Here is a 12,200-nt window from a genome sequence, read left to right as displayed (position 1 = left end):
CCTTTGGTCTGCCAAATCACCCTCAGGCGTCTGCTGAGAGCGCTGGCTGGATTTCTGGTGGTTGCAAATGGAATTGAGGGAAGTAACACAGCTATAGGCACTGACAGAGACCCCAGGAGCAGAATGTGATTGTTCCTGCACTCCTGAGGAGCTGCCAGGGTGTGCAGTCCTGGTTCTGTCCATTTCTGAGAGCACATTGATGGCAAAGCTGAATCTGAATTAATAATATATTGTGTCCTGAGCTTTTTGTCATGCATGTGTTGATATTGCTGCTGCTACATTCTGTTTCAAGGGAAACCGTGTGACTACCCAGCTATAGAAAATGGAAAGTTAAGTTATTCATATGAGAACTACAGAAGCTATTACTTTCCTAAAAGATTTGGACAGACTGTAGATTACTATTGCCTCAATGGATATTCAACCCCCAGTGGAGAATACTGGGATCGAATCACCTGCTCTGAAAGGGGCTGGTTTCCAGAGCCAAAATGCCTGAGTAAGTACATTTCCACTATATATTCAATTCTGGTCTGTGCAGCAGAACTTGTTCTGATGGAATGCAGGACAAAACAGTTTCTGAAAGTCAGGCTGCTTTAGCTGACCCCTGGAAGTGCATCCAGACTGTCTTCCTATCTGCAGAGCACAACCTGCCAGCTGGGAACACTCTGAAATTATGCTATTGAGTTTTGACGATTGTTCACTTCTGAAAATATTCATTAGAGTAAGAAATATATAGCAAACCTTCCTCTTCTCTGGCTTCTGGGTGACATGCAAGCATATGCTTTCCTCTGCTCCACAGCTGCACACACACAGAGTTTCTGCTCTGAGGGAATATATTCTCCCTTCTGTGGCTTGGGCACTTTGGCATTAAGTCTTCGTCCTCTCTGGGAAGCATTGCTTGGTCCCTTTGGAAACCTTTTAGAGCTGAAAAGGTGTCACAGGTTTTCAATAGGCTGAAACTGATCATCGTAACAGCAAGAGAACCAAATACACTGACTCAGATTTAAAATTAAATTGACTTAAAATTTATCTGAAGCAGCGAGATGAGGCCTCCTCTCACACATCCTCAGTCACAGCAACGTTCCTACCGACTGGCAGGGCACAAAAGTGCATTACAAAAGGTTGCTCTTTTCCTTGTTGCCCTCAGTGGAGTGGTGCTCAGTGCAGGAAATGAGTGGAGCCCAGCCTGGAGGAAAGGAGCAGGCGCTCAGATAACACCACAGAACATTCCTTCAGCCATCTGCCTGGCGGTCTGGGCTCTGGGGGGACAGGAGGACTTAGAGCCAGTGTGCTAAGCTGTTGCTAAAACCTCTAGAGCTAGTTTGAGAGGCTGCTACACTTCCCCGAAGCTGATAAAATCTCCTGAAGGCAAACACTGCAGTTCACTCTGGGCATGCATCAACATCTTAGAGACGTACCAGACCAAACTGATGGGAGAAGCGCTGAAGCGAGCCAAGCTTGCTTGTGAACAGTAGGTAAGAGGTTTTTGGTTACTAGGCCACCTCATATCACTTTATGTTGTGACTTCCACTTCTGTTCCTGTGGTCCATTAATCACAAGGTGCTGAAAGAAAGCAAAAGAAAGCACGCTTTCATTCCGATTTGCACACAGGTGTCTTTTTGCGATACAAGGCTACAGAAAGGTGCTTGGAGGCTGTTTGTTAGTAATGCTTTCTAAGGACTCCCTTCCCTCAGTTCTTGCTGAAAAAATTTCTGTGGTTGAATGTACTTTCCTTCCTTCTTTAGAAAAGTGTTACATCAGCGGGCTGGAAAATGGTTATTTCCCACGCCGCAGCCGGAACGATTTTTACAAGGAAGGTGAAAGAGTCAGATACGGCTGCAACAGCGACTACCAAGCTCAGCATGAAGAAGTCACGTGCATGAGGAATGGCTGGGAACCTCCTCCGAGATGTACCCGTAAAAGTGAGTGTGCTTGTGTTTTGGTGAGGTTTCTATCTAACACTATTTCTTGGAGCAGTAATTTCTGAAGAGGCTCCTTCACAGAATGATTTAGCAGTAAAGAATTTAACATACTACAAACGTTTTCTCTCAGACATCCAACCGAGTCTCCCATCCATTTAAATAACATATTAAACATTATGCATTAGCAATGTATGGAATTAAAAATGTACATGTATTAAGCAATTTTCTAAATCCTACTGCTGTATCTGTTGTCATCCTGCTGTGATTTTTATGCATGTAGTTTAGCAGTGCTTTACTTGGAAGGAATCTTGTCTCTATCTTTCAGAAAAATGCCAGTATATCTATTTTGAGAATGGTTTTTTGAACTCGCTGAGGACAACATTCAATTTAAAAGAGAAGATCTCATATAAATGTCACAGTGGCTTTGTGACTCCAGAAGGACAAGAAACAGGACACACACAGTGCCAAGAGAGTGGCTGGACTCCACCTCCAAAATGCATCAGTGAGTAGCTGCAGGTTCCAGAGCTCCCTGTCATTGTCACCAGTGTGTCCTATGGCCTCAGAGATTTGTCATCTTGTTGTGTGGAGGTTTGTTACTGGGCACAGGGAGACTCAGAGGGCAGATCCTCCAGAGACTGACCTTTCCCAGGCTCCAAGAAATAGAGAACAAATGTAAAGGATATTTTTTGGATCTCTCTAGCACTGAGTTAATGGTAATCACTGACCACTTCAGTGGTTCTTACCTGATACAAGGTACATTTGCTCAAATTTACTCCCAATTTATGAAGCACCATCTGTGAATGGAGGCACTCTCCTGAGAACTCCATTGAAATGTGGCCAAACTAGAGACAAATAGGATTCATTATTTCAAAATCCCTTCCTCACCTGAACACAGATGTAGAACAGTAAGAGACTTAATCTTGTTCTGTTCTATGTCGGTCATCATATTGACCAACTTTAGCTACTATTTTATCTTGTCCTTTTATTTCAGACTGCCTCTAACTAGGATTTTGTAGCTTTCTTCTGACTCACAACCGACCATGGGAACAGCAGTACAAACAATTTCTTGGGACACCTAAAGTAATAATAATGATTATAACATGTAGCAAAAGGAAATAATTGAATGTAGGGAAGAAGTATTTATCCTAATTATTGCTTCTGGATAAATTTTGGAAGATTAATGCAATAGATAATATGTGACTATGCTGCATATTCTGCAACAATATTCTGACAATGCAGATGTTTCAACTATACCTACAGGGATGATGCTTCCAAAGGGCAGTGTTTCTGAGTAAGTAAAAACACTAACTTTCTTTTATTCTACAGAATCATGTAAAGCACCAGGGGACATTTTGATTCAGCACACAATCAAAACTGTGTTCATGCCTGAAGATACAATTGAGTATTCCTGTTTGAAGGGATATAAAACTACAAATAACATGCCAACTGATACCACAATGTGTGGCAAAAATGGAGAATGGAGTCCAGAACCCCAGTGCCATGGTGAATATTTTTGTGTCTGCTAGTCAGTGTCACTCTCTGTGTACACTCTGTGAACCTTTTTTCTTTAAGCTCCCTTGGGCTTTGTTCTAACCAGTAGCATTTCATGTGCTTTCTGTAGGTTGTCCGCTATACATGAAAATATTTTTTCTCCACAGAAATCGAATGTGTGCTGCCGCCATTGGGCAATGGAGATTTCACTCCCAAAGAGGGTAAATACCACAGTGGAGATGTTGTGAAATTTACCTGTGCAAGAAACTACAAAAGGGTGGGGCCTGCCTCTATCCAGTGCTACCACTTTGGATGGTCTCCATCACCACCACTGTGCAAAGGTAATTCTTCTGCAGTACTGAAACTGAACTGGTAAATGGTTGGAACAAAATATTAATTAGGTTATTTACTTTAATGTTTGAAAAAAATTGGTCTTGTTTAAAATTGCATAAATAATGTGTGGTATGGCAATGATTAATTTGAGTAGTGTCCTCTCTTATTATGTTCCAAAGGTCCTAGTTTTGCCGCTGCCTAATATTGATGCCCATCAGATATTGCATCCTATGCTCTTCTTTTCTGATCACATGTAATTGAAGGAAAAAAACTGCTTTGGACATGACACAGATTTGGACCCAAACAAAAGAACCTCAGTGAAGGATTCTCCTGTGAAATTCATCTAGTAGGATGAGCACATTCATGCAGAAGGAAAAATATGTCCACTTGTACATAGCATTCTTTTTAACTTAGAACACAACTTCCTTCCTCTTCTCTTCTGAGAAGAGTTCCCTGTGCTGGTGCTGAGCCCTCTCATGAGGTGCACAGGCTTTCACAAAGCTTGAGAGAAGGAAGGGACCTCCCTTTCTAAACACTCAATCAGCTTTTATGGTGACTTTTACTCTGTCATCCTTCTTTTTGCTCAGCCTCTTTTGCATTGAAAAACAAGTCTATTTCATATATTTGGCTCTTTAGCTCAGGAACATTTTAAGCTCCCTTAATATGAGTTCCACTCTCTGCATTAAAAGTGAATTCCTTTAATATATTGTGTGTGTGTATATATATGTATTGCTGAGTGGTTTTTAGGACATAGGTTATTCCTTGCAGAGTTGTCAATTTCCTTTTAAGAATACTGAAGTAAGCATTCTTGTAACACTTTTTTTTCTTTTCCCTTAAAACTGGGTTGGTTTTATCAACCACTTTTCTCAGAGCAGACATTGGCAGTGCATTGGTGTGAGAGACAAAAGGGAGCCTGGCACATGTATCTGTTTGTGATGTCCAGCCCAGCACAAATGCAGATACTCAAAGGCATAAATCAATGACCCGTTTAACCCGTTCCACTGATTCTCGTCTCTTTAAATGATGCATTCAATTTGTTTTATGTTGTACTTAACATAGAAGTGTGGTGAAAGTACTGAGTTCTGAGCATAGATGTGATCTCTTGATTTCAGCGAGTGTCAGAGGCTGTGGACCTCCCCCTGCAATTGCCAATGGAAGTGTTGTTGATGGCTCCGTGGAACAGTACCAGCATGGGGACAGAAAGCAATATGAATGTAACGGCGAATTTAAGTTGGTTGGACCAAAGGAAATAGAATGTATTGATGGACAGTGGTCATCTCCTCCCTCTTGCATTGGTAATCTACACAGCTCGCTCTTACTTCTGAGAAGTCTGTGATTCCCTGCAGGCTATTGCTTTGTAGATATTTTCACAATTAAATTTCACCATTTAACTTCACAATTAAAATAATAAGATAAAATTGCATGACAAGCCATTACCTTGTGCTGTCACTACCACTGCAACAGTGCCAGGCCAAAGCAGGAGCTGCAGTTCTCACAGAGAGGTGACAGCTCTGCCGTCCTCTGCGAGACCTGGCCATGGGTTTCAGTTCTCGTAAGAATTCTGACTGAAAGGGCACATTACAAATGTGCAGGTGTATGATCAATTATAATTGTGAGTGATCAGAATCAGTGATTCAGGTGACTTGAATTAATTGAAGTTTGCCTTACTCTTTATGGTTTATGTACCAACCGTTTGGGAAAGTGCTGCCCACTGGAACTACCTGTGGATCACGCCAGTGTTGGAAAAGGAAGGGAAAAGACAGGAGAGCAATTTAGCAACCTGGCTAAAAGGATACATTTTCCAGCTGGGTTGAAGTTTAGTTGCTACAATTAGTGGGTGTAAGTTTGGTTCACCAAATGCAAATGCAGTTATTTTTATTTAAGTTTTTTCAGTGATTGATATGTGATTCCTGTATTATTGTGGAATTCTTCTGCTCTTTTCAACAGAAGACAAAATGCCATGTGAATCGCCTTCCTCTATCCCGAATGTTGCTCTGCATCAGGCAGAGCAGAGCCAGTATTCCCACAGGGATGAAGTAACTTGTGGATGTAAACCAGGCTCTGACAATACTGAGGAGATGAAAATAAAATGTCTTAATGGCGAATGGAAGCCTTTCCCTGTTTGTGCTGGTAATCTGTTTCCATAAAATTTCAGATGTGAGAGTAACATAGTTGTATACGGAATTTGAAGGACTTCAGCCATCAGTACGTAGCCAGACATGCTACAGTTTCATACATCAAAACTAAGGGGGTTTAATTTACTCCTTCGAAATGGAAGCATGTCCTTCATCCTGGGAAGACTCTGCGCCTACAGCTTTGTAGGGGGAAGGAAATAGACACTTGCCCAGGGGTTAAAGCCAGTTATTAAAAGGAATTAAATAAGTAAGTAATTAATTGTGCCGCAATGGGTTAGGCTTGTCCCAGCCAAACCACTTGTATGTGGATTAGGCCTTCTCGCAGAGTCACCGAATGAGTAAGGTTGGGAGGGACCACAGTGGGTCATTTGCTCCAACCTCCCTGCTCAAGCACCCACCCAGTAAAGTTCTTCCTCAAATTCACATGGAACTTCTGTACAACTGATGACATCTTCACCAGTGCACATTGTCAGATCTAAATCTATTTTTAAGCTCTTTTTATTGTTTTTCAGATGCATCCCCTCAATGTGTAACTCCAGAGGATGTTGTGCTGGTGCGCTCTGGCGAATATCCCATGTCACGGAGGAAGACTGGGTTCCGTAAAGTTATACATTACACATGTACATTAACTGATGAAAAGGTTAAACAGGCAACTTGTGTGTCTGGGAGATGGACACCAGAGATTGCATGTCCAGGTGTGTTTTTACATTTGCACCATTTCTTTTGACGTAGGCATGATAAATGCTCAGTGTTAAGGATTCTTGGCATTGCTGTATCAGTAGGCTGAAATAGAAATGTTCGCTTGATCATATGCTACAGGATAGTTGTGGCCATCGTTTGAGCCATTAACTAGGTTTTGAGATGCACAGCTTTAGTAAGGCAGACGTCATGCTCTCTGCTCTGACAATTGGAATGGTTGTCACTGCCACTTCTGATGTGAGAAAAGATGCAATCATAAATTTAAGCTCAGTTCTTCCAAAGGGCTTTAGCCTGATGCAAAATGCAGAGCACACAGCTCAAGCTCCAGTCAAAGTTCCTTTATTTCCTGTAAACCTTCAAAGTTTTCCTGTTCTATGTTTTCCCCTCCATTTTTCCAACTGCTTCCTAGTGAAACTGAGAGAAAAAGGCTGAGCTGGCCAGTGAAAAAGCACAGACCTGGCGGAGGCTGTCCAGATGTAACACACACCAGAGGTCAATGTCTTCAGGGCTGCCTTTATGTATGACAGAGCAGGATATTGTCTGTAGAAAGTGTGATCATAGAACAACCACTGCCTTGTTTCTCACTTGGGTTATATCAGATTTACGGGAAATGGTGCTTCCCTGGAAGTGGGGGAAGTACGACAGTCACTCTCCTGACCTTAGTTTTCTGGAACCACTAGAAGCAAGAAACCAAGCTCTAGCGGACTCCTCAGATCTCTGTCCTAGATCTACCTCATTCTCTCCCGTTTTCCTTTCCTTTGGCAGAAAGAGTCCTTCATTCCTGGAGTGGAAAGATTTTAGCCTATTTCTTTCTTTTCTTTTTGCTTTCTCATTTACCTCTATCAGCTTAGGCTGAAGAAAAAATAAAATGAGAACTCCAGATGTTTGTTCAGTTTTCCTAAAATAGTTCATTATAGAGAGAGGAACAGGAACAGCACACAAGAGTGTGCAGCTGTGTGAGAAAGAAAGGAGGGACTAGAAGAAACTCCATCTTAGCTTGGTGTGGGCAACCACGACTGTCTTCTCTGTGACTGAACGCGTATGAGCACATGAAGGCAGCTCTGGTGTTTCTGAAGCAGAACAAAATAATCCTAGCATTAATGAAAGCTTGAGATAGCTATTGGAGTTATCTAGCACCAGTGTTGTCTTGGTTGTTTGTGTAGTAATCTCTGCTGAACTGCTACACTTTCTCCTTGTACTATTGTAACATGAATTTGTGTCCTTAGCTGAGGAGAGCACCTGCCCACCTCCACCCCAGGTGTCTGGTGCTCAGCAGACAACGGCAGGAAGAAACTACAGGGATGGGAGTAAAGCAACTTTCTCATGTCACGACGGTTTCCAGCTCATCGGTAGAAAGGAAATAACCTGTACAGAAGGGAAATGGCAATCACCACCTCACTGTGTGGGTCAGTACTGGCAGATTTCTTTTCCAACATTTTGTTATGAATATCTGTGTTACTAACTTGCAGTCATCATGAGGAGGAGGCTGCAGTTATTTACCTAAGATTATCATGAACAGGGAACTGCAGGGAAGCAGTAGAACAGGAGTTGCTAAAAAGGGTGCAAACAGCTGCGGTCTTTTCATTTGCACAGTCTTATCTGAGATGGTATATGCAATTTCCAGGTATTTCCTCAAGTGCTGTGAGCTTATTTTTTGTTTAGCATATTGCATACGAGAGTCTCAGTTTTGACTGGTAGCCTTAAATAATGTCCTGTATTCTGTAAATTAGTTATTACTTAGTTACAGTTGCAATATGGATTGTCTTGTATTATTGTTTATCTGTATTGTCTGTGCTTCCCAGAAAGACCATGTTTGCCACCACAATCTGTAGAATGTGCTGATGCTCCCAGGCTGCAAAATCCAAACTTTAAAATTGAAAGAGAAGGGAAAACAATTTATCTGGCTGGTGCTAGATTTACATATGTCTCTCGTTCTGGATACGTGTTAGATGGACCAACAGAGACAACCTGCTCTATGGGAAAATGGTCTGCAGCTCCTTCATGCTTGGGTAATATCAAAAATTACTTTTTTTTTTTTTTTTTTTGAGGTGCATTTAGCAATGAAATGGAAAGAATTTTAAACTGGAGGTTGATCAGTTGGAGAGTGTTTTTCCACGCTGTATTTTGCTGTGGAATCTGCAAGAAAAGGATATCTTCAGAGTAATCCTGATTGGATGCAAAACTGACTTTCTGAATGCAGCTTAGTTTTTAAATATTCCTTCATATTCTTGCAGTCTTTTTTCTGTTCATATCTCTGCCAGGTGAGTCCTAGGCATATCCTCCTGATCCCAGGACCTCTTTTCTACAGAGTCCACTGGTGACTAAAAGTTGCTGTGGTGCCTCAGGGATGGAAATCACGTCAGTGTAGCAAGGGACAAAAGCTTTGAGTAGAACTTTCTGGCAAGTTTAGAAACAGATTTGAAATATTTCAGTAGCTGAAGTCTGTCTGTTTGGGGGAATGACTTATTTAATCCTCTACTTTTTATACAATTATTAACTAGCTGTTATTATATAGCGATATATTCCATAGTGCAGATGTTAGAAATAGATCTCTAAAGCACCTGTTTGATGGAAGAAGTAAACTTCTTCAATGTGTATCACAGTAGCACGAGCATCAGATTTCTGTTATCTTTTCAGAAATGCCATGTGGAAGTGTTCCAAAAGTTGCCAATGCTCAGTTTGAAGGCAGAAAGAAGAAACGTTATGAGCCTGGTGAAACAGTTCGCTACCAGTGTGATTCAGGGTTCCAGATTGTTGGTTCCCCTGAAATTATCTGCAGAAAGGGAAATTGGACAGCACCACCCTTCTGTGAAGGTATCAGTTCTAGTTCTAAGTAATCCATGATCCTTCTTAGCATTTCGTGTTGTAAATTAAAATGATTTTTACTTGGGCATGCAGGTAAGTCAGGTCAGTAGAGCCAACAGGTGACTCTGAATGGGCTGCTATCACCCACACCTATTTTTCTGGCTTCTGGGAAGCAACAAGCAAGGTAGATCAGCAAAGCAATCGTCTCCCTGTGGGCTGGAGCTGGTAGCTGAATCCTGGCTCTCTGTTGAAATCAAGCAGGCAGACATTATGGAAGAATGCATGCCGGCTGCAAAGGAGCTGATAACTGTAGGGTAGTGGACCTTATTTTCGCATCTCTAAGCATGTCAGTTGCTGACAGGCACCTTCAAATAGTTAATAAATCATGTCACTATTCCAAACTGGTGGCACACAATGCTGTGCAGCACAGCTGGCTGATCTCTGTGACTTCTCTCTTTTTACTTACTTTAGGCAAACAATACTGGGTGCTGAAGCATTGCAGAATAAACCATTTATCAGAGTAAACCTTCCTTTTCTACCTGTAGAAAATGGCGTACATTACTCAAAGTGCTTTTGCTCACCAGGAGCTCTGGAATGCCGTGTCATGTGACCCTTCTGTCGCTCACTACACCCTCCTCTGTTGGCAGATGTCAGCTGTGGAGCTGCACCTGAAATCCCCAATGGGCGCATTGCAAGCACTCCTCAGGAGAGGTATCTGCCTGGTGCCAGAGTGCACTATCAGTGTGAAAGCAATTTTCAGATGACAGGTGGAAATTACGTCTTCTGTTCAAATGGTCAATGGTCACTAGCACCAGTTTGCAGAGGTAGGAATCTGCAGAATTTGCACTTTCCCCTTGCCTGTTAGCAGACAGGCCACCAGTACCTAAATGCTCTAAAGACTTTGCCTTTTTTACTTGCTTTCTTTGGCTACTCCAATTTTGAACCTGCTATTGCTTCCTTGCACAGCACATTAATTCAACTTGATGCTTCTAGAAATACTGGGAATGTTTCCATCAGTAGCAAAACCATCCCTGAAGCAGCAGGGCCTAAAATGTGCTGCTCTATCATTCTCCTGTATGCTGTTGGTATTTCCCCAGTGTCCACCACTTCAGTGGCTTTTAGTGGACAGACACGTAAGGGCTTCCCTCTTGTGTTCAAAGCTCAAAGGAAGCAGCAGTAGGACAGAGAAGCAGCTCTTCTTCTGCAGTGCTCCACTCTGACAAATGCAGACCCCAGCAGAGACCAAGATCTAAACCATGTAAGATCTGCGAGGGCCATGGGAGTGGAAAGATCATTCCCATGGCAAAGAACATTCAGGAGCTGTGCTCCAGAGTTCTCCATCCCAATCTGTGGCTGCAGGGTGAGCACAGCTCCATGGAGCTGGCTCTGCTTACCCAGCCCTGAGCAGCACAGGCTGACAGGCTCCTCCAGCATCACCAGCCCTCCAGAGCTCTGCACTTCAGCAGGGAATCAGTCTGGCTGCTACTCCTGTGGATTCCAGGTAGGCCAGGTTGCCCTGGGGAGGGACAAGGCTGGTGTGGTTCTTGTGCATAAGTACAGAAACACTGGCATTTTCTAGAATCTCCTCTTGACCCTGCCATGTCCTGAGAGCCCAAACGGCTCTGTTGCCATTGCCACACCTCATTGTTTTCCTCATGGTGAACTCCTGAGACCCAGCTGAGGCAGAAAAGCTGTCCCAAACTTGAACAAGGCTAATTCCTTTCACTAGTGGTTGTATAGATGAGCATCTTAATAACTGCAAAGGTGACCGCAGCCGTGTCTCTTTTCAGATGTGACATGTGAACCTCCTCCAGAAATTGCTGGTGGTAGAATTGATGGTATTAAAAAGTCCCGGTATATCCCTGGGGAGCGTGCAAAGTATCAGTGCTGGAAAAATTTTAAGATGACTGGGGATTCCACTGTAGTGTGCCAGAATGGGAACTGGTCAGAGCTGCCAACGTGCAAAGGTAATTTCTCTCTCTCTCCATCCAGCCTCCTGTCAGTGACAGCATCATGAAGCTGCCTCGTTGTCATTTAGCATCTCAGGGCCCTCACGGTGCCCAGCTGCCATGGCTCTGGCACACTCAGCACAAGGCCACTTGTCCAGGTCTCTGTTCAGATGGGCTGAGTTTACCAAGCTGAGTGACCGAGGTGGCTTCACTAAAGAGGGCCAAGGGCCAGCCCTTATGCAGGACAAGATGAAATCCTGCAGACAGCTGCAAGCACTTCAGCTGGGCTCAGATGGGCTGAGCTGGCAGTTGTGAGCCTGAGCACTGGAGAAATGAGAAGCTCTTGCTCCTGCCAGATGTTTGGTTTTCTCTCTGCTTTCCTCCGCTTCTCTGAGTAGTGCCAACATAGTGTGGGTGGTATTTCTGACCAGGCCTTCTCTGCAGTTGAGCTTCCTCTCTGACTGGGAAACTTCTTTCAGGACAAGCTGGGAGATGTGGCACACCTCCAGCCATTCAAAGTGGAGAGCTTCTTGTCTTCCCCTTGCAAGAATATCAACAAGGGGATACTGTGGAATACAAATGCCCAGATTTCTATATCTTGAAAGGATCTCCGACAATCACCTGTCTTAATGGGCAGTGGACAAGCCCTCCAGTTTGCCTGGGTAGGTTGAAGCATGTGCTGGGTGGCCAAAGGCCATGTGGCTGCTCCTCTTGTCTTCTTCTCAGAACCTGAGGGCAGCGCTGCTGCTGGGGCCGCAAGGCTGGCAGGGCCGAATGGCAGTGAGTCCTCCTTCTGTCCCAAAGGAGTTTCTTCTTCAAGTCAGCCTGTGCAGTCTGCTCTGCTGCCAACAGGCCCACAAGGAGGGGAG

The 12,200-nt window shown here is 43.5% G+C and overlaps 1 protein-coding gene across 1 annotated transcript in view; it reads left to right on the top strand.

Moving 5' to 3' along the window:
- CFH (complement factor H) overlaps positions 1-12,200 on the top strand; it is a 47,920-nt gene that overhangs the window by 34,230 nt on the left and 1,490 nt on the right. Inside the window, exons 24-35 of the mRNA XM_058421764.1 lie at positions 293-493; positions 1,743-1,919; positions 3,578-3,751; positions 4,856-5,038; positions 5,691-5,873; positions 6,391-6,573; positions 7,804-7,983; positions 8,380-8,586; positions 9,215-9,391; positions 10,030-10,206; positions 11,173-11,349; positions 11,811-11,993. Coding sequence (XP_058277747.1) covers positions 293-493; positions 1,743-1,919; positions 3,578-3,751; positions 4,856-5,038; positions 5,691-5,873; positions 6,391-6,573; positions 7,804-7,983; positions 8,380-8,586; positions 9,215-9,391; positions 10,030-10,206; positions 11,173-11,349; positions 11,811-11,993 — 2,202 coding nt within the window. The remainder of the gene's footprint in view (positions 1-292; positions 494-1,742; positions 1,920-3,577; positions 3,752-4,855; positions 5,039-5,690; positions 5,874-6,390; positions 6,574-7,803; positions 7,984-8,379; positions 8,587-9,214; positions 9,392-10,029; positions 10,207-11,172; positions 11,350-11,810; positions 11,994-12,200) is intronic.

Source organism: Hirundo rustica, chromosome 9, assembly GCF_015227805.2.
Source record: "Hirundo rustica isolate bHirRus1 chromosome 9, bHirRus1.pri.v3, whole genome shotgun sequence".
NCBI classification, from domain to species: Eukaryota; Metazoa; Chordata; class Aves; order Passeriformes; family Hirundinidae; genus Hirundo; species Hirundo rustica.
This window is presented reverse-complemented; position numbering and strand designations above follow the sequence as displayed.